Consider the following 25,217-nt stretch of genomic DNA (forward strand, 5'->3'; position numbering starts at 1 on the left):
GAGAGAGAAGTTGGTGGAAGAAACTTCCTTTTGATTTTATTCAATTCCAACTTACCAAGACAATCTAATATTCTCCCTATATATAGGAGTTAAAAGCTTAAGACATAAGGAAACACTATTCTAAAATATGCTTACCTAAAGTAAAATAGGCAACTACTAATAAACTAGGAAATAAGATAACTAAGTATATTGGTACCTAAAGTAAAATAGGCAACTACTAATAAACTAGGAAATAAGATAACTAAGTATATTGGTAGCAGAATCTGTATTGTATCAAAGATTCTTAGGGAACACAAATGGGAAGTAGAAGAGACAATAATACATGGACCAACCAAAGACCAAGAGTCAGAATGAAAAAGTGAGGAAGAATTCTCTGCAGCTGCTGTTGTCAGAACAAAAAAGGAGATTCATTTTCACAAAAATGTGAAAAAGAGATTAGAGAATGATTGTGTGTGATTAGGTTAACTATTGGCTCTTACCAACAACATGTAGCCAATACAGCTCCAGCTACTAAAAAATGAAAAAGCAACACTGAGATAATTACAAAAACAGCATGCCCTGCACTATGGTCATACCTGAAACAAAAATGAAAGACAAACAAATGTAGTAAGCATCATGGAGCATATGTGAAGGAAAATTTTGAGTATTTTTTATATAAGAAAGCACAACCCATGAAATGGCAGTAAATGGAAGGTATTAGCATGGAATTAAATTATGGAATGCTATGATAAAATTAAGGGTTAATTTCACTAAAGTGCTAATTTGCCTTTTGTCCCCCATCCTTAACACCAATGAAGTTCTGTTATTTCCGTTGATACAATTTCAAAATTACATATTTAGAGTTCCATAAGTGACAAAACTTAGTGAAGTTAAAAGGTGTTCAGTGTTCTTGTCTTTAGTAATGGATACTTACGCAGCACAGTAAGCTAAAGTAGCAACTATCAAAAGAAGACTGCATATTACAACAAATGCAGGATCATCACGAGCCCATTGGTTCTTTGTTTCTGCAGTCAAAATATATTGTTTAACCACATATAAGTTAGGAAACCAATCAATCCATGCAAATCAAGGAAGCTGTGTGTAATAGAAAAAGGTAATGGATCAGACAATTCATTTCAAAGCTCAGCAGCAATCATTGAGTTCAAACTCAGCTTCCTTATTATCAAAGAAAAAGACTGATCAGAGTTTGATATATCCTGGTATGAATTTTAACAACTGTTAGTTGTTACTTTAAGAATAGCACATTTATGTTCTTGGGCTTAGTCTGGCAAGCAGGCAAATGCAAGCAGCAGCATGAGCTTTCAAGAAAAAAAATGCTTGAGCTTATCAGCTCCAGTGCTCCACCCAGCAAAAAAGCTACCAATTCTAGCTAGTTCAACCAGTAATATGTGCTTCAAATAATACTCCTCTAAAGCATGCAGCTAAACGGTTAGGAATAAGGGAAATATCGCAGTAGATTACTTTCCAGTTCCAAAGTATCAGAAAAGCAATTACATTAATGCTGGGAAATAGAATATATAAAACAATAAGAAGAACCAAAAAGGCAAGTGCATGAATGCCCATAAATAGAATATAAATCAATAAGACTTACGTTTGTGGTATTTAGTGTGCTGATATCTGCATCAGTAGTTGCACATGCAAAATGCAGAACCAAAACCAGAGTAAATAAGATTTTTTTTTAAGACAATAAAGATGTGAATTAAATATTTAAAATGCTGTCAATTCTTGGAAACCCCTATTCTCATTTCTCCATGATCAAACAGCATATATTCCAAAAAGCACAATTTAATCAAAAGTTTTCATGTACCCATATACTGTGAAAGAAGTGATGTTACCTGCTTAATTAATAGTATAAGTACACATGCAAAAAGATTAAGGATGAAAGTGCAGCATATAGAATTATAGATCCAGAAGACAAGCAACAAAAACAAAAATGTTAAATTGAGAGAAACAGATAAATACTTACACCACTTTTGGAGAGGTGCATAGGTTAAGCATTTGCCAGAAAGTATATTCAATGTCCATTTGTTGCCACTGTGAGAGTAACATAATTACATAAATGTTAAATTGAGAGAAAAGAATAATAAGAATTACAAAATTACATCATTTGCTGAAGGCTGATGGTTGGTTTGAATGCATAAATTAGCAATATTGAGAGCTCTAGGTGGGTTTCTAAGTGTTACGTGTTGAAACACTTGAATAATATGCTTCTAAAATATAGTTTAATTATCAGAAGTCAAAAATTTCAAAGCTATGTTAGATGGTCTGAGTGGATTGCAGACAACAAGGAATGAAATTGTTTACGAAACCAAAACTAAGTTGAAAGCATAAATCAAGCCCATAAACACTTAAACAAATAATGCACACCAATTTCAAGATAAATGGAAAAGAAATAATGGTATCTCTGCACTCTGTTCAACTTTATCTCATTTCCTTATTTGCAAGGAGAATTCCAGCCAAATGCCCTTAGCATGAAGTTAGTATAATGTAGATGATGGATCCATGGGAGATTCATACTCATTGTGCAGCAACATATCAACTCACAAAAAATAGTGTAATATTTTTCTTTTGATGTGCGTCAAAATAAACCACTTGTGAAGCAAGTAACTTTAGTTTTCAGCTCTAACAACCTAATGACTTGTTCAAACTAGCTTATTTTCGACTTTGTCTACTCTAAATATAGAAGTTGTTGCCAAATGTTTAAAATGTGAGAAAGCTTTGAAGGGAACAGAAGAGAAAGAAACCTCCTTTTTAATAAGCTCCAGTTTTATGCTTTAAATAACTTTAAAAAAAAAAAAAAAAAAAACAAACTGAATTTGTCAAGAAGGAAAGAGCTGAACCAAACTACTATTCGACCACTCATTCTCACTACACTGAAGCCTTAACCTGCTGTTCTAATTCAGTTAGAGCACAATCCATGACCTTTATTTCTTTGGCAAAACATTATAAGTGCAAAAGAAAACAAAATTGACCATCCAAACTTCACATCACTTTAATTAAATCCACCTTGCATGTGAACTAATATGGCAAAGCTTATTTTATTATATTATGGATATATTATAGATTAGATAATCATAATCCTTTACCAAACATGATGGCCTAATAAAGCAGTAACTGAAATTCAGAATCAGAATTACAGTCTAGTATAGATTTCATAATCTTAATATATCTGTACATTTACATTAGATTCCGCAAAAGCAATGTAAGGAGAACTTCGAGATAGTAGCCGCAGGAAGCACAAATGCGAATTGCCGATGCACAGGGGAGCTAGGATCGGAGATCTGATCGACGCGCAAAGTAAAGCAACACGCATACATGTACGTACACGTCCGCAGACACAGATACAGTGCTCACAAACATGTATACATTAACAGAAACGGAAAGACGAGAGCGATTGAGAATTGAACCTTGACTATTCTGCGGATGTATTGAGGGAAAACGGGATTCTGTCGAGCATAAGAGCTCGTTCTCCCTTTTGATGAATTCGTGGGAAGCATCTTCTCCTTCTCCTTATTCTTCTCCGGCGGTCGTTGATCGGAGAACTAATCAGTTTCTGCAAGCTCGTTTCTATTTCTGTTTCTCTCTCTCTCTCTCGACCGGTGAGTCTGCGATGGACTGTTTGTTTGGTAGGCTAGCAAATGTGGGCCCAGCCCAATGTGAAAATGCTTCGGCCCAAGGGATTTTTTTTTTTTGAAAAGGGCCCAAAGGATGTTAAACGTCGTCGATGAATATGGCGCAGCGCTTTACTGAATTCTACTCAAAAGCCTTGGTGAATATGCTAGAGAAGTAGTTATACACAGATACTGCATTGTAATAGAGATAAGTAGTATTTAAAAAAAAATAAAATTAAAAGTGTCAAATACCTTATGCTCTAGTGATACTCGGTTTACACTCTCATATGGACGAGAGTAGGTTTGAGCATCAGTGAAAAAAAATGAGAAAGTATGTATAGACAGATATTACAATGTAATAGAGTTTGTAGAACTTTAAAAAAAAAAAAAAAACTGTTCCAAATTGTTAAATTGTTGTAAAATTTTCTAATAATACAAAATTCGGTAACTCTCCACAGTTTTGCCATTTCCTGAATTTTTTTTTATTATTTTAAATGGTCTGCTCTGAATTCTCAGCCACCTTTGAAACTTATTTACCAACTGCCACTGCAACCATTCTCGTTCCTTGAAGATTCTTCAACCGATTCTCTCTCTCTCTCTGCATCTTCGATTCCTCCGATCAGAAACCCTAATCGCCATGGTAGAATCTCGTCAGTCATTCGTCCATCACGCTCTCGGCGGTGGCGCAGGTCCTCATCTCCACTACTTCCGTTGCTAACTTCGCAAATATATACACGATAAGAGCAGTACTATAGCTTGAATTCGATTTGAAATGCCAAGTTCATCACATCACTGATTCTTTTTAATCAATTAGATGTGTATATGTTTCAGAGAAAATAGCAAATTCGTGTATTTACTGTCGTGTTGATCGAAATGAATATTCTGTGTGTTTGGTAGAGTATACTAAGTGGATATTGTGCGATCCGTTTCTGTGGCAGTTGCGGATGTGTTGCTGTGGAGAAGATGGTATGGGAGTGTCACCGTGCTTGTAGGTTCCACTTTCCTTTGGTTCCTATTTGAACGAGCCGGCTATAATCTACTGTCGTTTGTGGCCAATGTGCTATTGCTTCTAGTTTTAATTCTCTTTTTCTGGGCTAAATCTGCATCACTTCTCAACAGGTGACAGTCAATCTTATTTGCTCTGATGTGTACTGTATTAGAATTAGTGTGGATTTCAATACATGCTGTTTGATGATTGAATTTAATCTACTGATAGTCAGGAAGTAGAGTCTGCATTCATTATGGGGTCTTAGTTATTTGGAGTTCTTAATCATGTGATTGATGCATACTTCCTAATTTTAGACCTTTACCTCCCCTTCCTGATATGGAGGTTTCGGAGGAATTCATTGCAAATGCTGGTGAAGTGATGCGTGTTTGGGTTAACCATGTGCTCACGATTGCACATGACATTGCAATTGGAGGGAACATTAGGCTCTTTGTTCAGGTGCTTTTAGATCTCATGGTTTTGTTTGCCAAGTTCCATTCAAGAATCTGCTTGTTTACGTTATTACTGGTTTGGCAGGTTGCTTTTGGCTTGTGGGTGATATCGTATGTTGGAAGCTTCTTCAACTTTCTTACTCTGGTCTACTTGGGTGAGCTTTTTAGCTGCTTTGTTTTCCAACATTCTGTTGGAGGCTTTTCCCTGCATTTATATGAAAATTGTTCTGTTTCAGGGGTTATTTTCAGTCTAGCAATACCTCCTCTATATGAGAAATACCAAGATCAAATTGACGATAAGCTGATTTTGGCACATAACATCATCCTATCACAGTATAAGAAAATCGATGACGCAATTTTGAAAAAGATTCCTATGCACCTAAACAAAGAAAAGAAGATTCAGTAGTCGTAAGGTACTCCCTCTCTCCCTCTCCCTTTCTCTTTCATGTAAGCCTATTGTCTTAGGTACCAAACATTCTTGACAGGGAGTTGACAAAGCTGCACTATTATTATTTATTATGGAGTATTTATTTTTATTTTTACATATGAGAGGGAAAGAGATCAAAATTGTAACCTTCTGCCTTAAAGTCATAGACCCATGCCACTCAACCACAAGGTCATTGGCAAAAGCTGCACTATATTGGTATTGCATAGATGTGAACAATGTTATCTTCTTCTTGTTGAGATGTAATTCTTCACGTTGTTACATTGAAACCAAAATTTTAAATTGTTTGTGCTCACAACAATATATGTTAAAATGTGTGAGATGTCTTTTAGGCCAGCTAAGTTGAAACATCACATTCAGTTACAGTTCAAGCATCACTATATTAAAGTGTTAACGTCCTTAAAAAGTTTGTAATGCAACTGTAAAATCCTAAAATCTGAATGCAGTAGAATGGTGGGCTCACATGGAGATTTCACATGCTGAAAGATAGTTGTTTTGTAATCCAGGAAATATATATTTTTTATAGGGTGTTTTCTGCTCACTTTTTTTTTTGGTGGCAGTCCCCAGGTGGCTGTGTAACCTGTGTTAACAAGCTCTTGGGATTAGTTGTTTTTTTTTTCCGTGGGGACTGGGGTCCTGTCACTCTTGTTAATGCTTTTAAACTTACATACTGTATTGTTTCACGCTTTTTTTGGTTCAGGGAATTTAGCTTCTACATACCACGGGTGTCGTGAACAAGAAGTTGAGTGCAATCGACTGCCCATTCACCTGAATAGTTTAGGAAGTGCTGATACATGCAAATGCCCTATTTTTGTAATCGGTGTTTTCACGAGTCCTTGACAGTTGATGTAACTAATTGTGGATAATGCATTACTTCTTCATCTGGTACTAAGTACCTCTTTGTGGCAACTTGAGTTTGGAATTTGAACAAGGCATGTTTCCAACCATGCTGGAAAGGTTGTTTGTTCACAAAGGTTATTTCAGATTTCTGTTCTAAGTAATGTTTTCCACTGCAACTCTTTAAGCTCTACCCTTTTTGGGTGGCAGAAGACTCTTCTTCAGTTTCATGCCTTTGTAAATTTGAGTCTAAGACTAGGTGCAATTTGCACCCATATTTTTTGGGTACCCATATTGTTTGTGTGTGTGTCTCTCTCTCTATGTATGCGTATATATATAAAAGATGGTTCAAATGAGAACATAGTCTTGGAAAATGTAAGAATTTATACCAGATGTCTATTGGGATTCATCAATAGTTGGAGTTTTAGTAAAAAAAAATATTAGGTTAATTTTATAATTGTTACTGAGTTTACAATATTTATAAAATAGAACCTGGCTTTTTTCTTCTTATATTTTAGCAATCATCAACAGTTGATCTACTTAAATTGATGAAATAAATGGATCAGATCAATCTTCACTTTTTACATTAAAGTTATGTCTACGAGGACAAAGGTAATGAATCTAAAAAAAAAAAAAAAGTAACAACTACTCCAATTAAGGAGTATGGATATATTGAAAATTTCATAAATTTATTCCTCTGTCCATTTACAAACAATCAAAGCCACTATTGTAACTATTACAAATTATTGATATTGTTGTTGTTGTAATCAATGTATTACAGCTTGCACTTTATTAAATCTTCCAGGCATCTATCTATATGACTATATGATCTATCATAGGTAAAGTGTTGAGCTATAGATTAATGCCCTAGCAAAAATTCCAGGAATTTCTCAGCATAATCCAGGCCACAATGTGTCTTCACAACAGGCAACACAGCAGGGACCTCCAGATGAAAGTCTGAATCGAGCCCGTCTAGCTTGCCCCAACCTTTGAGCTGTTTTCGGGCTTCCTTGATGGCTGCCCTCGTTGCACAGTGGACTGAAGCTGCCAGAAGAAGCGGTGGCTCCCCTGAAGCTGCAAAAGGTCAGGAAATCTGTCAACCAAATGCTCGTTGAACAGGCGTGGGCATAGATGGTGAGTGTAAATGCAGATACTTTATCACAAGAGAGAGCGAGGGTTTTAACAGGTATTCTTGCTGTTTTAAGTGTTCATCTTTCCATTAGGCATAGAAACACAAGTTGAATAGCTTTAAAAGATTAGATTAGATGGAAACACACCTTTAGATGAGAGAATGCGGTTTTGGTGATGTCCACTGTTGAGTACATCGACATTGAACTGTTCCGGGATAGTGTCAATTGTCGGGATCTTATATGTCCAAGTGCCATCAGAAACCACCAGTCCATCCTCATTTGTAAGATACTCTTCTAGCATAAAAAACCCGATTCCCTGAACAAAAGCCCCTTCAATCTGCAACAGACAACATTTTACTACCGTACAAATTAGAAGCTAGGCATAACAACAAATGCATACAAATTAAGATGGAAATGCACAGATCCAATATGTGGAGCGTGACCTGTCCCATATCAACAGCGGGGTTCAAGCTCTGTCCACAATCATATATAATATCCGTTTGCAAAATTCTGGATTCTCCAGTCAGAATATCTATTTCCACCTGCAACGCCCAACAAATTGTTTAGTTAGTTTTGAATTGTCGCATTGCAGACACCCAGCTTTGTAATGTAATCCGAAAGAATATTATCCTGCCTAGATAAGATGCCGAAGAGAATTGAAGAATGCGTTCTATCTTAACTAAAGGCTTAAGAACTCGTGACATAGTTCTTTACCGGGTAGGCGGGTAGCATTAACATAGTCTATTTATATCTTTCGTTTAGCTCTAACATCACGTGTTCTGTCTTAACTAAAAGTTTATATCTTTCGTTTAGCTCTAATATCTCGTGTTCTGTCTTAACTAAAAGTTTATATCTTTCGTTTAGCTCTAATATCTCGTGTTCTGTCTTACCTAAAAGTTTATATTTTTCGTTTAGCTCTAATATCATGTGTTCTGTCTTAACCAAAAGTTTAAACTGATAACGAGAATGATAGTTAACGTTACTCTACACCTCAATACAGGTAAAGACTAGTAAGGTTACCTCGCTAACAGCAGCCCCGTAATTCAAATAACTCATGGAACTGAGCCCCGGAACGTAGTAGGAATTTGCAGCTAAGTTTACAGCTGTAACATGTGCCTGTAACGGGCAGAAAAAATCGACAAGTCTCAATAGTTTCCCAAAGGTTAAACGTAATATGAAATGCTGACTTATATTAGGTAGTGAGGAAAGCAACCTGGAGAATCAGCGTATTCCAATCGACAGAACCTGTTTGTTCCTGCAACTTCGTCTTCAGGGGGGTCAGTCTTTCGACGAGGACATTGCAGCAAAGCCTTACGGCTTCGCAGCTCGATTCTGATGTAGTACTTCCAGCGGTAAACCCGCCTTGTACTAAGCTCAAGGTGTCCGATTGTATGACCCGCACTTTGTCCACGAGGTCTTGAGTTTGATTACATTGAATCAAACCGAGACCATAGGCAGCCATCTGTTTTACCTTCGTGTAGAGCCCTTGTCCCAATTCAATCCCTCCGACCTCTACAACGATAGACCCATCCATCAATATGCTTACTTTTGCGGGAGTTGGTCTATGCATAAGGTGAATCACAACCGGAACCCTAGAAATACCCCGTTTCTTCCACACGTTTTTCTCGTTGAACTGCTCGATCATCTTAGTTCTTTCTAACAAGTTTGAAGATATAGCGAGCTTGTCCATAATAGCAGGCAAAGTATAATCTACCAATTCACCCGCAATATTTCCATAGAATACACTAAGACTCTCGAAAGTGTGTAGGTTTTTGCTTCGGACACAATCCACTTCCATCGAGAGTACAGACGCCACATGTTCCATTACCGCCTCAGCAATAAACGATCCTTGTACCTCGCCAGGTCCCCGCATTGCTGACTTGCTAAAATGATTCGTCTTGCACACCTTCACATCAAGAGATAAGGCGCCCCAATCATATTTTTTAAGTACCCCAATCAAGTTACTCGGTATAATCGGGCTTATATCTACACTTATCCCGGCATCTATCAGTATATCGAGGTGTAAAGCTGTTATCTTTCCACTCGACATGAACCCGACACTGTAAGTTACGTTCATAGGATGCCTCCCACCCGCCATGATCATGTCCGTCTTTCGGTCAAGGTATATCCTGACGGGGCGCTGCAATTTGTTAGCAGCAAGCGCACACGCTGTGGAGACCTATGACATCAGACACCGAAATCCACAAATCAATCAGTCTTTTTTCCTAATTACATTTTCAAAATCCAAATTCAAAAGGAATTGCTAATTGTTTTTTTTTTCCTACTTACGGGCATTGCTCTGATTGCCTTGCCACCGAACCCTCCTCCAACCCTTCTTGTAATCACGCGAATATTATGCTCAGGAACACCGAGACAACTGGCAATCACGCTCTGTGCAAACTCGGGGCACTGACTTGAACTATATACAAGCATGCAGTTGTCTTCATCGGGAACCGATAGAGAAGTCTGTGTCTCCATATAGAAGTAGTACTGTGACCCAAGACTAATCTGGAAATGACAATCAAGAACACGCAAATATATTTTAACAATTCGTTCCATTTCAGATAAATCGTTTACTTTGAGAACAAATCAGTGGAGAGTGCCAATACAATGCAGATAATGATGATTCAGGGAACTTTATCGAGGTATTCGAATAGTAAAAATACTCGATACTACCTTTGCTGAGAGAACCTTGTGGTCTGCTTCAGCCATTCCTTTCGAGAAATCACCAACATTTTTTGGGTATAGAAATGGCGGGACTTCAAAAAAGCTCGATTTCTTAACCGCATCCTCAACAGTTAAGATAGGAGGATCTAAATTTTCTGTATCATATTCAACTATAGCAATGCTTGCTGCTGCATTTGCGTGTCTCTGACTGTCTGCAACCTGGACACGTAAGTTCAGTTCTCGCACTAAAAATACAGCAATATATATAGATTGAGGATCATATGAGAACCGTGCCTTAGTTGAGAACTCGCACACAATCTACTACACGAATGTACACGCAACTACTCCAAGGTCTCCACCGTCATCCAGGCATGCCTGAGAATAGATTGTGTGCATTCATATAGTAGATTGTGTGCATTCGTATAGTAGATTGTGTGCACTCATGTAATAGATTGTGAGCACTCATGCACTGGTTCTCACCTAAGACATGGTTCTCATATGAACACAAGCCTATATATATATATATATATATATATATATATGTATATATAGTTCATGGGGTGCTTGAGAAGTAAATATTGCATAAATCCAAGCTTTGCTGAAAAATTTTTAAAAACGAAAATATGGCTCACCACAAAAGCAATTCGGTCACCCGCACATCTGGTAAGATCATCAGCAAATAGAGGTTCGGTGCCAAACAGGGTTTTAGACCCGACATTCTGCCCTCCAGTTGGAATATCTTTGAAAGTGATAACATCAACAACTCCATTTGGCAGTGAATTAGACTCAAATTTAATTCCCTTTACCCGTGCTAAAGGTTGTGTACTATAAATAAACGCCCCATATAAGCAGTTTGGTGGAGATGGAAGGTCGTCTACATAAACAGCTTCACCTGAAAAGAAGAACAAAGAACAAACGTTACTGTCTTAATGTTGCTGAACCGAATGCATCTGTAGAAGAAGAAAATATGCCATACTATATAGATATGTTACAATCTTATTTCTTTTCTAACTACAAGAAACTCATGGCTATAATCTTAAATTATGTCGGTCTTTAAACTCTCAAGATCCAAGAAACAATAAATGTCACATTTATCAGCATTAATAAAACCACGCCCCCTCACGTGTGTGAGCCAGTTACTTTTTGACGGGCTCCAAGCAACACGTGGACCATAGTTGGACTAGGGTTGTCTCTGATACCAATTTGAAACATGTGTTCCATCTCAACTAAAAACCTAACTTGATAGTTGGACTGTACATTTATGTTTATATATTATATATGCTCAACAAACATATGCAAAACTTTGACAAAAACTTGAGTTTCCCATGAACAAGGTGCAACAGAACAATAAGGGATTAAGGGTGTTACGAAGTACAAACCAGAAGCTTGTATGGCAGCTCCAGCTTTTATTATTGGTTCACCCACGGGATAGTACTCTTTATTGAACTCCACAACCTGCTTTGCAGAGGATAGCAATGCCCGCTTTTCACTCGGGCAAAAGTAATTATCGTTACTTACTTTGGAGTTCTCCTCTATAAAAGTAGTGATATTAGCAGGTAAACCACGAGAAATTGTGGGATCAACACCAATGAAGCCATGAAAGAATTTGAAAATGAAACTGGCAGCTAAGCTTGACCGGTACTCGGAATGAGATGTGCCAGGTTCAGGCACCACAGTTGCCTTTACTAGTTTAAGTGCTTCGTACAAAACATTGGCACTTAATATATTCCCGGTTAGATAATCCTCGACCTTTGTTGCCCGTATTGCATGTTTGGTTCCAAAAGCCCCAAAAGCCAACTTGACATAATTGACCAGATATCCATTTTCGGTGGGAGAAACGTCGGCCAAGAAGGCAGCATTCACATATGGCAATGCATTTCCGAGGGGTCTAGGTGCAGCTCGATAAGTTTCAAACAGCAATTTGGATTTCGGTGTCCGAAATGGGACCCACACACTCAGTAGCACAGTTCTCGAGTCTAATGCTGGCCTTTCAAGGAACTTCTCCAATGTGAGTTTCTCGCATCTCTGACCTATCATTATAGTAACACTTGAGCCCACGGCAAGAAGCAACGTAGCTATATCGGAAGGAAACTGATTCTTCTGTGCCATGACCAAGTTTCCCCCAATGCTAGCCGAGTTTCTAACGAAACCCGAAGCAATTTTCTCCAAATGGTCAGCAATTTTTTCAGAGACAAGCTCACCAGATGAGCCCGAATTGATTTTATTTCCCTCCTTCAGGTTCGAAATAAGTTTAGAGATAGTAACTGCAGCTCCAACTTCAATTCCCGAGTGGTCTCTTTTAATTAATGATAGTTCGGGGATATACCTAAGGTCAATGTATTTGTCATATCCTTCAAGTTCTTTATAATAGCCCATCCCTGTATTACCTACAACGAGCTTAACACTTGTACCATTTTCCGCCATATAAGAGCCCAACAAGCCTTGGAGCTCCTCCAAACTAACGGGAGTGTTCCAAGGATATCTTTCAGAATCGAGATGAACTGTAGACTTGCATTCTGTTTTTAAAAACTCGGGATAGGTACAAATATCGCTACTTGGATCATAAAAAGGCAATTTACTTACTTTCGCCTCCGGGTTATCACCCTTTCTCCAAAAGGAATTAAACCCCAAATCCTCGATATCGATATCAGCTGCAAAACTTTTGCAGGCATCAGCTATAGGCCGATATCCAGTACAACGACAAAGATTCCCCGCTATAGCCCTTTCAGCTTCAGAGGCAGTCAGCTTGGAGAATCCCGGTGGGGGTTCTGGCCGATTAAGCTTGTCAGCATTGACAAGAGCCGAGAACAAAGAAACGCACATCCCAGGAGTGCAGTAGCCACATTGAGAAGCATGGAAACCGGCAAACCTTTGATGAATCGGGTGGAAACCATCCTTGTTGTTTCCAAAGCCCTCGCTCGTTGTAACTGAACAGCCATTTATACTGCAAAGAAGCGTAAGACAAGAACTAACCGTATAACTTTCAACTCGTTCGCTCAGAGGGTCATATTTTGACAGAAGGACAACACATGCACCACAACCACCTGCAATCGTTCAAATCCAATCATCAAATCTTCACTCTCAAATATCATTCATTGACTAAAGCATAGAATTATATCAAGAAAACCTCAAATTCAGGAGGCCAAAAGCCCTCTGAAGCCTTTTTGCTGTCAAAATCAAAGAAAATAACTATCTATTTTAAAATTTCTCATTTTTATACTGAACCACATAAAGCAACTGATTTTAAAGGGCAATCTTGTTTTTACCATAAACCTTAACTATGAATTGGATTCCCAACTAGACATTAGTAATCACTGCAAACTATTCCAACAAAACCCAATTAATGAGAATGGCAAAATTCCATGGCAGCAAACAGTTCAAGAACAAAACAAACCCAGAAATAGATATTCAAAACTAATCAGAAGATGATATTCCAAGCTAAGTAAAACAAAAAAAGTTTCTTCCTTTCAGATTAGGATAGCCCCTTCCCCCTTTAATACAACAGATAAATTAGGAAAGACAAACCAAAAAAAGGCAAGACAGCACTGCCTGAAGAACCAAAATAGGAAAAGCCAAAGACCCATCAACAAAAACACATTCCCATATCAAGAAAACCATGAATCATATCATTCTTGATTCATATATGCAGGAACATTAGATTATCAGTTACATACATACATAAATTATTTATATGTACCTTCACCACAGCCAAGTTTGGGACTCTTGAAACGCGTGTGGGAGCGCAAGAAGTGGAGCAAAGTGGTGGAAGGGTCAGCACTTGGGAGCTCAAACCTCTCGCCATTCACTGCAAACACCAAATTCCCACTTACTTTACTAACAGTAATTGCTGCATCTTTCAGCTTATCCATTTGCTTTTTTTCCTCCACAAGTCACTTCTGGCTTTGGGTGGTGAACCAAATGAAGTGTTTATAGCAAAAAACAGAACTTTGAACTTTTGATATGTAATAGTGTGTACTACCTTCAATTCCCTCTTACTTTTCGGCTTAAAGAGTTAAAGTGACCGTGACAGTCAGCTTGCCACTCTTCAAGATTCTCATATATTTTACTACTAAAAAGACTCTCTCATTATAGGTATCAATTGATTTTAATTAGGAAAAAGTGTCAAATAGGCCATTGAACTTATCGCTTTTGTGCAATTGGTCCATTGAACTTAAAAAGTGTGCAATTCAACCATCAAACAAGCAAAATTTGTGCAATTGGACCATTTTTACAAAAAAATTTAATTCAATTTGAGTTAAAAACATTTCAATATTGACTCCCAACTAGTATGGTAGAAGAAAATGTCACTCTTAATACATATATGTTAGTAATATAATTGGATTTTACCAGAAATTTTTTGTAATAGTTGTCCAATTGCACAAATTTTACTTATTTGATGGTTGAACTGCACACTTTTTAAGTTCAATGGCTCAATTGCACAAAAGCAATAAGTTCAGTGGCCTATTTGACACTTTTTCCTTTTAATTATAATAGTTGATAGTTGATTTATTAATAATATAATTAAATATTTTACCAAATAGAATTACCAATCAATTTTAATAGTGGTCATTGATTTATTCATAATATAATTAACTAAATAAAGTTGTAACGTAACATTTATCAATTAATTTTAATTATGATTGTCGATTTATTAATAATATAATTAAAGATTTAGTCGTCATTTATTAATTATCAATTAATTTTAATTATGATTGTCGATTTATTAATAATATAATTAAAGATTTAGTCATCATTTATTATGATTGTCGATTTATTAATAATATAATTAAAGATTTAGTCATCATTTATTAATTATCAATTAATTTTAATTATGATTGGCGATTTACAGAAGCACAAAGAGTCAATAGATGCCTCCACTAAGACTCGAACCCACTCCCTTCGACATGAGAGTATACACCGGGTGCCGCTTGACCACAAGATCTTTGGCCTACCCCACACTTTTAAACTTCACATCACATTATTATTGGGCAATCAGAAATTGATTTATGCTCTTTAATTGTGGATTTATTAAATCAAATATTAAATTTTTGTGTCCTTCAGTTATGGACAATCTAAATCGGTTTATCTCCTTGTAGTTAATTGTCATTACTTAGCACACATCTTCAAATAGTGGCTGTGAATTTTCCTAGTTACTCAAAAATAAATAGATTATTTTAAAAGAATACAATTATATTATGTATATTTTTGAAGTCGTAAACAATTCAATCAACTTTTAACCCGCAATATTAAAGTAGACATACATGATTGTATTTCGTACATTAAACACAAATACCGATAATAACCTTAAAACTTTCCAACTTTTACTATAGTGGTATTATATTCTTGAACTTGATTGTTTACAACATGGTAGGAGTAAACATTTAATGGAGTTAGCATTCCAATCATCATGTGGTCCAAAGATTTGGACCATCAACTTGGAGCTTGCTACATCTGGCAAATTTATGTTTCTGTGCACTTAGAAATGTGTTACAGAGACTTTTTTTTTATAGTTAGCTAAAGAATTGAAGCATATAGAAAGAAAGAAACAAAGAGAAATTGGAAAGGATTAATGTTATGATAGATTAGATATCCACCAGCAATTGACAATTAGACAGAAAATGATCTGTAATGATGTAGTGGTCTCCTCAGACTTCGATTCCTCCCTTTTTTGTCTGCCAATACTATATTCTTATCATAATTTTACCTCTTAACATTTTTGTGATCAAGCGGCATGAAGTGACTTTCTCAAATGGGAGGTTACGAGTTCGAGTGTCAGCTTCACTAGAATAGTGTGACAATAAAACTTTTTTTTTAAAAAAAATATTGAACCAATTATATAACTAGATAAATTAACTAACAAATTTGTGAGGTGGGGGTAGGTTTGTGAAAGAAAAATACTTAATCCCTATCTATTTATTCCTCTTTGGACATATGCATTTAGCCCTCAATGTGTGGCTTTAGTGTTTTGTCTCTTTAATTGCACTTGGGTATTTTGGTTGAAAACAATTAAGATTGTAATAGATTTATTTATTTATATATAATTTTGATGAACAATAAAATAGTTTATCGTTGAAACTATTTTAACTACTCTTTCTCTTAAACATAACTTAAGACTAATATAATTAGGGAAAAAATTATTATATCATAAATAATTTTTCATAAATATATTTTATGTCAGATTAAATTGTACGGAGTAATACTTTTATTTTTATATTATTTAATATGATATAATTTTATTAGATGCATAGAAATGAAATTGACGATCTAATGTATTTTTCATAAGGATGTGATAAATATTCAAGTTGAGAAGAATAAGTTCTGAATGAATGATTTGTGAAAGTTGTATAGTTGTCTCAACAATAGCTCCAAATACCTAATATTTCCTTTAAATATACGAATACGGGTAATTAAGTTTAATTAAATTCAAATATATAAGAGTAATAATATAAATAATCAAATTAAAATTTGAAATTTAATTATTAAATAAGCAGGTACTCACCCCATAACCATTCCTAATTCTCACTCGTATTTTTTTTTAATTAAAAAGAGAACTTAATATTGTGAATTCTTTGTCAAAACTTTTTGGTGATCTTGGGCATGTTTAGGGGAAAACTATGAAGTGTTTCCTAAGATTAGTTTTTTCCTCTCTAGAACTGTATGATCATGACATTGTCTGGTGATAAATAATTGAATCTAGATCCACAATACTTGTCTTGTACTCTATTAATTTTATGAAAAAAAATTTCACTTCTTATTTCAAAATTTTTGAACACTAACGTGCAATGGTATACTTTGATTGATAAAAAAAAAAATTGAGTTACACTTTTCTTTATTTTATATTATCTACCTGTAATCGAATTAAGACATATAATATAAATTATCAATCGTTAATGGTATTGTTTGCACTCAATATAATTCTAAAGTGAATGAATTTTGAATTATATATATGTGATGCAACAAGAGACACGATGGTGATACCAATTTACATTGTAATTATTATTATTATTATTATTACTGATTTTGTATTTTATCAATTGGCTCCCTTGGAAGTTGGGATTGATGGGAAATGTGGAAGATTTATTTAGGTTTGGACTTTGGATTCCATTGGTTGGAAAATAGAATTTGACTTTCTCTTGGGATAGATGGTCCTTACATCTATCATTATTATTGGTATTTACTACTATTTAGTGCATGCAGGTATTTATTTGGATATTGATAATTCTTATTATAATCTTAAAATAATAGCAAATCACGTGAAATGCTAAATACAATTTTAGAACTCGAATTTCCATCCCCCACTCACCATAAAATAAAAAGTTTTACATAAAAAATCGATCTACATAATTTAATTACAAATTGAGGGGACCATTAATGTAATTAGTTGTAATCCTTATCTCTTTCCACGTAGACTGTGTTTGAAAACTAAGAAAATGATTTCTGAAAAAAGAGTAGTTTTTCAGAAAATAATTTCATTTTTTAGTGTTTGACTGCATTTTTTGAAATCTGTCTTGATATATTTGGTTTATTTTTTGAAAAATGAGCACAATTTTATAATTAAACATTTTAATTATTTTATTTAAAATATAAAAATATTTATAATAATAATAAATAATATTATTATTTATTAAAAATTAAAAAAATCTGGTTTCCCACGGAAACCAGTAGTACTGGTTTCTGGTAGGAACCAATGTTGTGATTGGTTTGTGAAAAACGACTTTCACCAAATTTTGACAAAAGTCATTTCTTTAATTTAATGACAAATGATGTCCGTTGACATAATTTTTTAGACACATCCAAAAACCAAAAATTCAAAAAATAATTTTAAAAAATCTTTTTATGAGTTTTCAAACACATCCATAGTTTTTCTTCTTTTTATTTATATATTTATTTTTTGTGTGGCTCTAAAAGGAGTTATATTCAATTATTATTGTCGGTGTAAAACATCATTTGCTCAAGATAATTCAACACGTACGTTTCATTCTATTATTGTATCAGTTGATATATTGTTAGGATTTGAGATGCTTACACGTAAGTTTTTATATTAATCACACATGCATACTAACAACATATATAAATCTTCATTTTACAGCATGTTTGTGGATGATGAAGCTAAGGGTGAAGTTTTGAGCTAGTTAATTAGGTTGATGGCTAAGCAAAAATTCCAGGAATTTCTCAGCATAATCCAGCCCACAATGCTTCTTCACAACAGGCATTGTGGCAGGAACTTCTAGAAAGAAGTTGGAAAAATCATCGAACTCGAGTAGCTGTTTTCTTCTCCCAAAAGGTTGAATCCCCAGTCCGAATAGCTGTTTTCTGGCTTCTTTAATGGCAGCCCTTGTTGCACAGTGGACTGAAGCTGCCAGAAGAAGTGGTGGCTCACCGGAAGCTGCAGAAGATCAAGAAATCTGTCAAGGAATGTGTAGGGCATGGATGGAGAGAATATGTACCGGTACGGTGTTGTTTAGAGAGTCTCACGTTGAAATAAAATTAGAAGGAACGAAAGTTTATAATATCAAGTTAGATTATTTAACTGGTTGGATTCAGAATGTTACGCTGTTTGACACATGTACATTATGAAATGGTTAAAATCGGATATTAAAAGTACCACCTAAGCCGAATTCTTGCACCAAATCCATACTCGATTATATATATAATTATTTACTTATTTTAGGTGACGAGAGAATCACATAATCACTATCCGATGGTATATATTAGGTAAACTTTACTTTTGCGTAATAGCTCGCAAAACACACAGGAGAGGTAAACCGTTGAGGAGTAAAAATTATTATTAGTAGTATTAGAATTAGACCTAGTGTATAATTGTTATAAATTATGTTTTTAAAAATAGTTTTATAATGTTTATCTTATATATTAATTCTAATTTTTCTAAAATCTCTTGAATATGTTTGGAGTGTGTTCGGGTTAGGGATGTCAATCGATCCAGTAGCTTATTGGTTTCAAGCCAATTCTGTCAGCATGTCGTGGTTATTGGTTTCAAGTTAATTGACTAGTTTATCCTAACAGTAAAATTTTTTAGTTTTATCTAGTTAGAACATTGATTTTGGACTAAGATTGATATCCCTAGTTCGAGTACCTATTAGTAATGATAAACAAGTTTGGAATGGCTGGGCGAGGTACGTGTAATATTTAATCAGGTTTGGTACGGGTTCAGATAATAACAATAATAATCGGGTTAAAATTTGGGTGGCACTAAATGACGGTAGTCATCCCGTGCCCCATGCCATTCTTAGTTGGTACCAGAGTAGGTCAGGAACATACCTTTAGACGAGAGAATGCGATTTTTGTGATGTCCAGTGTTGAGTACATCAACATTGAGCTGATGTGGGATCGTGTCAATTGTCGGGATCTTATATGTCCAAGTGCTGTCAGAAACCACCAATCCATCTGCATTTGTAAGGTACTCTTCAAGCATAAAGAACCCAACTCCCTGAACAAAAGCCCCTTCAATCTGCAACAAACATTCAAACATCTTATAACATATCAGAAACCATCAAACCAGACATAATCATATGAATCTGAATTAACATTAAAATGCACAGATTCAGTGTTTGTAACCACCTGCCCCATATCAACAGCAGGGTTCAAGCTCTGCCCACAATCATATGCAATATCGGCCCGCAAAATCCTCGATTCCCCTGTCAGAATATCCACTTCCACCTGCAGAAACCAACAGCCCGTTAGCTCGGTTTTCATTTTCTTGGCGCCTCAACGAGCAAGTTACCTCGCTAACAGCAGCCCCGTAGTTCAGATATCTTGTGAAATTGATGTCGGGAACATAATAGGAATTCGCGGCTAAGTTCACTTGTGCATTATATGCCTGCAGTGAACAGATAACATGAAACAAAATCTGAATCTGCAGATAAAAGAGTACAATTCAGGGAGGGAAAAAGACTAAAACAGTAAGAAACCTGCAGAATTAGTGTGTTCCAATCCACAGAACCGGTTTGATCCTGCAACGTCGTCTTCAACGGGGACAATCTCTCAATTAGGACATTACAGCAAAGCCTAACAGCTTCACAGCTTGATTCTGAAGTTGTGCTTCCAGAAGTGTAACCTCCTTGAACTATACTTAAAGTGTCAGATTGCACGACCCGAACTTTTCCCACGAGCTCTTCGGGCTGATCACACAGGGCTAAACCTAAACCGAGAGCATAAGCAGCCATCTGTTTCACCTTTGTCCAGAGCCCTTGTCCCAATTCAACCCCTCCAAGCTCTAAAACTATAGAGCCATCTGATAAAATGCTTACTTTTGCTGGAGTAGGGCTTACCAAAACCTCAGCCACAACGGGAACTCTCGAAATCCCCCTCTTCTTCCACCGATTTTGCTGATTGAATCGCTGAATCATCTCAGTTCTTTCCAAGAACCGGGAAGATCTAGCCAGGCTCTCCATAACAGCAGGCAAAGTGTAATCCACTAGCTCCCCCGCGTTTTGCCTGTAGAACGCTTTAAGGCTCTCGAATGTGTGCAGGTTTTCGCCTCTCACAGAATCCACATCCCTCGACACCAAAGACGCTACATGTTCCATCACAGCTTCAGCAACGAAAGACCCTTGTAGCTCACCAGGAGCCCGCATAAACGACTTGGTAAACTCGTTCGTCTTGCAGACCTTCACATCAAACGACAGGGCGCCCCAATTGTACTTACTAACTCCCCCAATTATATTGTTGGGTAACACCGGGCTTAGGTCTACTTCTATACCTGCATTTATCAGAATGTCGAGGTGCAAAGCTGTGATCTTCCCACTCCACTTGAATCCAACGCTGTAAGTTACTTCCATCGGATGTCTCCCACCTGCCATGATCATATCCGTCTTTCTGTCGAGGTAAATCCTGACAGGGCGGTTCAGCTTGTAAGCAGCCAACGCACACGCCGTGGAGATCTATGACACCAGACATCAAAAACACACAAATCAGAGGATGAAAAATTCACAAACACTAAACAGCAACCTCAAACACACACATAATGCAGCAGTTAAGGATGTTCTAAGACTAGAAAACTCACAGGCATTGCTCTCACTGCCTTGCCACCAAAACCTCCTCCAACCCGTCTTGTAACCACGCGAATATTATGCTCCGGAACGCCCAGACATCGGGCAATTACACTATGTGCAGACTCGGGGCACTGGCTCGAACTATATATCAGCATGCAGTTGTCTTCATCGGGGACCGCTAGAGAAGTTTGTGTCTCCATATAGAAGAAGTACTGTGACCCAAGGCTAATCTGGACACAACAATCAGAAAAGTGAACTTTTCTTTCCCATTTTGTTATAGAATATATTTGATATATGGAATCTCTATAGATTACGCAGTCCTAAAGTAGACATATGGAAACTTGTTTCCTATTCGTAGTCTTCTAACACCTATTTATAGGGCTTTGTATTCTTTTTTTCATAGGACAGTATAAGACAACATATTCAGAAACCTCTCTATCCTAACACATTTCAGAAAAAAACCTTAAAAACTGCAAAGAATCATATGATTCTACCTTTGTAGACAGAATCTTGTGGTCTGCTTCAGCCATTCCTTTGGAGAAATCTCCAACTCTTTCTGGGATTAACATAGGAGGGACCTCAAAAAAACTCGATTTCTTCACAGCATCCTCAACACTTAAGATGGGTGGATCTAAATTTTCTGTATCATATTCCACTATGGCCATTCTTGCTGCTGCATCTGCCTGTCTCTGGCTCTCTGCAACCTGAACACGAACGATATAATACAACCATATATCGATATTTGCATAAACTAAAGCTTTGCAGAAAGGACTAAACTATGGATTACCACGAGAGCAATACGGTCGCCTGCACATCGGGTAAGATGATCAGCAAATAGAGGCTCAGAGCCACACATGGTTATAGACCCGATGTTCTCCCCTCGAGTTGGGATATCTTTGTAAGTGATAACAGCAGCTACTCCATCGGGTACTGAATCGGACTTAAATTTAATGCCTTTCACCCACGCTAAAGGCTGTGTACTATAAATAAACGCCCCGTATAGACAGTTTGATGGTGAGGGAATGTCATCTACATAAACAGCTTCACCTACACAACAGACAAATGTTTAATTTACTGTCATAATGTTTCTGAACCAAAGAAATTAAAGAAGATAGTACAAACCAGAAGCTTGGATTGAAGCTCCAGATTTTGCTATTGGTTTGCCCACTGGATAGTAATCTTTACTGAAATTGACACACTGATTTCCAGAAGATAGCAATCCCCGATTTTCGTTTTGACAGATCTCTATGGAAGTAGCAGTATTGTCAGGTAAACCGCGAGAAATTGTGGGATCGAATGCAATGAAGCCTTGGAGGAACTTGAAAAGGAAACTGGAAATCACGCTAGACCGATACTCGGGATGAGATGTGCCAGGTTGAGGCACCACAGTTGCCTTTACTAGCTTAAGTGCTTCATACAAAACATTGACACTTAATGTTTTCCCTGTCAGAAAATCCTCAACCTTTCTTGCCCTTACTGAATGTTTTGTGCCAAAAGCCCCGAAAGCCAACCTGACATGATTGATCAGATATCCATTTCTCGTGGCACAAACATCAGCCAAGAAGGCGGCATTCACATAGGGTAACGCATTGCCAAGAGGCCTCGGTGCAGCTCGATAAGCCTCGAACAGCAACCTGGAGTCACAAGAGCCACCGGTTTTCATTGTTGCCCGAAATGGGATCCAAACACTCAGCACCACAGTTCTCGAGTCTAATTCCGGCCTTTCAAACAACTCCTCCAACCCGATTTTCTCCTGTTTTTGACCTTCCATTATCACGACACTCGAGCCCACAGCAAGAAGCAAAGTAGCTATATCCGAAGGAAACCGAGTTTTCTGTGCCATGACCAAATTCCCCCCAACACTAGCTGTGTTCCTAATAAACCCTGCCCCTATTTTCTCCATATGGTCTGCAATTTTTCCCAAGACAATCTTCCCAGATAAGCCCAAATCTTCACTTTCCTCCCTTAAGTTCAAAATAAGTTTAGAGATAGTAACTGTGGCTCCAACTTCAATCCCTGAACAGTCCCTTTTAATCACTGAAAGCTCAGATATATACCTAAGATCAATATATCTGTCATACTCTTCAAAATCCTTATAATACCCCATCCCTGTATTCCCCACAACAAGCTTAACCCGCTCGCCATTTTCACCCAAATCACATCCCAGCAAGCCCTGAAGCTCCTCCAAGCTAACAGGACAGTCCCAATGACATCTTTCAGAGCCCAAAAGTATCCCAGATTTCTGTTTCTGTTCCTTTCCAGTTTTCAAGAACTCGGGATAAGTACAAATCCTGATCCCTGGATCATAAAATGGCAATTTACCCACTTTCACTTCCCTGCTATCCTCCTTATTCCAAAAACAATTAAGCCCCAAATCCTCAATATCAACATCAGCTGCAAAACTTTTGCAGGCATCAGCGATAGGCCGATATCCAGTGCAACGACAAAGATTCCCCGATATAGCCCTTTCGGCTTCAGAGACAGTCAGCTTGGAGAATCCCTGGGGGGGTTGTGGCCTATGAAGCTTGTCAGCATTGATAAGAGCAGAAAACAGAGAAACACACATCCCAGGAGTGCAGAAGCCACACTGAGAAGCATGGAAACCAGCAAATCTTTGATGAATTGGGTGGAAACCATCTCTGCTGTTCCCAAGCCCTTCACTGGTTGTGACTGAACAGCCATTTACACTGCACAGAAGTGTGAGACAAGCACTTACTGTATAATCTTCAACCTGTGAGTGAACAGGATCATACTTTGACACAAGGACTACACATGCTCCACAGCCACCTGCAATGGTTATATATATATAACTTTGTGTTTATTAATGATTCAAGATTGAGTGTTTTGGACTGCAAGAGTTTTCAGAATATAAATATTATAGGATCTTGTATGGTATTTAGTACAGACTCAATTGTTTCTCGCTAGTTGTTTTAATTCCTATCCTTTTTTCTGTTGCAATATACACACTCATATGGGGGGAACTTAGTTATAGCTAGTAGTATCGACACCGAAGAATTAAAAAGGATAAATAGTATATATATATATATATACCTTCACCACAGCCAAGTTTAGGGCTCTTGTAAAGGGTGTGAGAGCGCAAGAAGCTGAGCAAAGTGGTGGAAGGATGAGCATTTGGGAGCTCAAACCTCTCTCCATTCACAGCAAACACCAACTTCTTCTTTTTCTTCCCATTTTCACTACTAACACCAAAACCTCCATCTTTCTGCTCCTCCATTTTTGAAGCTAACTATACACTGGACTGGGTCTGATCTGATCGTCTGGGTGGTGAGAGCTTGGAGATTTATATATAATTAAGGAGTAGAAGCTAGCTAGGGAAAAGACATGTTCAACAAGCTAAAAATGTGTTAATTAGTTCAAGTTTGACATGCACAAACGTAACTTCTAGTGAGCTTCACTGTTTATGTTAATTTTCCCCATTGAAAAAGATGGGTAATTGAAAAAGCTAGCATGCTTTCAAACCACGCATTCAACTCGAAAGGGATTGCCAAAGATCTTGTGATTTAGTGACACTCGGTGTCTCTGTTAACACTTCCACATGGATGATGGGAGTGGGTTTGAGTCTCAGTGGACAAGCAACTGTTGACTCATTGTGTTTCAGTAGGCTAAGAAAATAGCTATGAATGGATACTACATTGTAATTAAGTCAGACTTAGGGAAATATTTTAATGGTTTCTATCACTCATCTAATTTAATTTGCGGGTGTGTTTGATTGTACGTGGGTGAGTTTAATCCATGCTAATTTAATCTCACGACATCTTTGATCTTTTATCCCATTCTATATTTCCCCTCTAACCTTTTCCTCCTAACGTGGCATGTACAACTGAATTCTTCTCTTTTTTTTTTTTTTTTTAACAAATCAATAGTAGTTTAACTAATTCATGGACACCCAAGACGGGATGGAAAATTCAAAAGGAGAAACTAATAATAATAATGAGCTTTGGCCCAAACTTTTTTTTTTTTTTTTTTTTTTTTGTTTCCAAGAGGTTGAATTCCCAATTTCAACGGTCCCACCCCACAAAATTTATGAAAATATGTAAATCATGGTAACTCAGCTGAA

At 36.9% G+C, this 25,217-nt stretch overlaps 4 protein-coding genes across 5 annotated transcripts in view; 1 reads left to right on the top strand and 3 right to left on the bottom strand.

The window, feature by feature from the left end:
- LOC116026130 (protein unc-50 homolog) overlaps positions 1-3,588 on the bottom strand; it is a 6,601-nt gene extending 3,013 nt beyond the window's left edge. Inside the window, exons 1-5 of the mRNA XM_031267583.1 lie at positions 3,408-3,588; positions 1,967-2,034; positions 1,592-1,617; positions 914-1,004; positions 480-575 (exon numbers count right to left, since the gene is read on the bottom strand). Of these exons, the coding sequence (XP_031123443.1) occupies positions 480-575; positions 914-1,004; positions 1,592-1,617; positions 1,967-2,034; positions 3,408-3,497 (371 nt within the window). The 5' untranslated portion in view covers positions 3,498-3,588. The remainder of the gene's footprint in view (positions 1-479; positions 576-913; positions 1,005-1,591; positions 1,618-1,966; positions 2,035-3,407) is intronic.
- Positions 3,589-4,128: 540 nt separating this feature from the next.
- LOC116024784 (reticulon-like protein B11) lies at positions 4,129-6,622 on the top strand. Of its 2 annotated transcripts, XM_031265779.1 has the most exons (6): positions 4,133-4,300; positions 4,550-4,730; positions 4,914-5,055; positions 5,134-5,203; positions 5,285-5,461; positions 6,194-6,622. In XM_031265779.1, exons 1-5 carry the CDS (start codon positions 4,249-4,251, stop codon positions 5,452-5,454), a joined length of 615 nt encoding a protein of 204 aa, XP_031121639.1. In that variant the 5' UTR covers positions 4,133-4,248; the 3' UTR covers positions 5,455-5,461; positions 6,194-6,622. The 2 variants fall into 2 exon arrangements, with proteins under 2 accessions (XP_031121638.1, XP_031121639.1); XM_031265778.1 differs by having other exon boundaries at positions 4,129-4,300; positions 4,914-5,203.
- A 347-nt stretch (positions 6,623-6,969) lies between these two features.
- On the bottom strand, positions 6,970-14,077 carry LOC116024976 (abscisic-aldehyde oxidase-like). Its single transcript, XM_031266026.1, has 10 exons — positions 13,825-14,077; positions 11,507-13,171; positions 10,760-11,019; positions 10,137-10,346; positions 9,750-9,968; positions 8,674-9,639; positions 8,481-8,576; positions 7,904-8,002; positions 7,608-7,797; positions 6,970-7,404 (listed from the first exon to the last, which is right to left on the bottom strand). The coding sequence occupies exons 1-10, from the start codon at positions 13,994-13,996 to the stop codon at positions 7,190-7,192; spliced, it is 4,092 nt and encodes a 1,363-aa protein (XP_031121886.1). The 5' UTR covers positions 13,997-14,077; the 3' UTR covers positions 6,970-7,189.
- Positions 14,078-18,087: 4,010 nt separating this feature from the next.
- On the bottom strand, positions 18,088-24,415 carry LOC116024975 (abscisic-aldehyde oxidase-like). Its single transcript, XM_031266025.1, has 10 exons — positions 24,191-24,415; positions 22,262-23,926; positions 21,927-22,186; positions 21,634-21,843; positions 21,151-21,369; positions 20,057-21,028; positions 19,870-19,965; positions 19,707-19,805; positions 19,407-19,596; positions 18,088-18,513 (listed from the first exon to the last, which is right to left on the bottom strand). Exons 1-10 carry the CDS (start codon positions 24,372-24,374, stop codon positions 18,260-18,262), a joined length of 4,149 nt encoding a protein of 1,382 aa, XP_031121885.1. The 5' UTR covers positions 24,375-24,415; the 3' UTR covers positions 18,088-18,259.
- Between the last annotated feature and the right edge of the window lie 802 nt (positions 24,416-25,217).

The sequence above is a fragment of the Ipomoea triloba genome, chromosome 7 (genome assembly GCF_003576645.1).
Source record: "Ipomoea triloba cultivar NCNSP0323 chromosome 7, ASM357664v1".
Taxonomy (NCBI): Eukaryota; Viridiplantae; Streptophyta; class Magnoliopsida; order Solanales; family Convolvulaceae; genus Ipomoea; species Ipomoea triloba.

Bases quoted from the DNA above. Each gene is read 5' to 3' on its own strand.
- LOC116024784 (XM_031265778.1), top strand. From the start codon at position 4,249: ATGGTAGAATCTCGTCAGTCATTCGTCCATCACGCTCTCGGCGGTGGC. The intron at 4,731-4,913 runs GTGACAGTCAAT...TCCTAATTTTAG, and splicing joins TCTGCATCACTTCTCAACAG to ACCTTTACCTCCCCTTCCTG. The intron at 5,204-5,284 runs GTGAGCTTTTTA...GTTCTGTTTCAG, and splicing joins TCTTACTCTGGTCTACTTGG to GGGTTATTTTCAGTCTAGCA.
- LOC116024976 (XM_031266026.1), bottom strand. From the start codon at position 13,996: ATGGATAAGCTGAAAGATGCAGCAATTACTGTTAGTAAAGTAAGTGGG. The intron at 13,172-13,824 runs GTACATATAAAT...GAACGATTGCAG, and splicing joins CAAACTTGGCTGTGGTGAAG to GTGGTTGTGGTGCATGTGTT. The intron at 8,003-8,480 runs GTAACCTTACTA...TGGGCGTTGCAG, and splicing joins ACGGGGCTGCTGTTAGCGAG to GTGGAAATAGATATTCTGAC.
- LOC116024975 (XM_031266025.1), bottom strand. From the start codon at position 24,374: ATGGAGGAGCAGAAAGATGGAGGTTTTGGTGTTAGTAGTGAAAATGGG. The intron at 19,806-19,869 runs GTAACTTGCTCG...TGGTTTCTGCAG, and splicing joins ACGGGGCTGCTGTTAGCGAG to GTGGAAGTGGATATTCTGAC. The intron at 19,597-19,706 runs GTGGTTACAAAC...TGTTTGTTGCAG, and splicing joins CTGCTGTTGATATGGGGCAG to ATTGAAGGGGCTTTTGTTCA.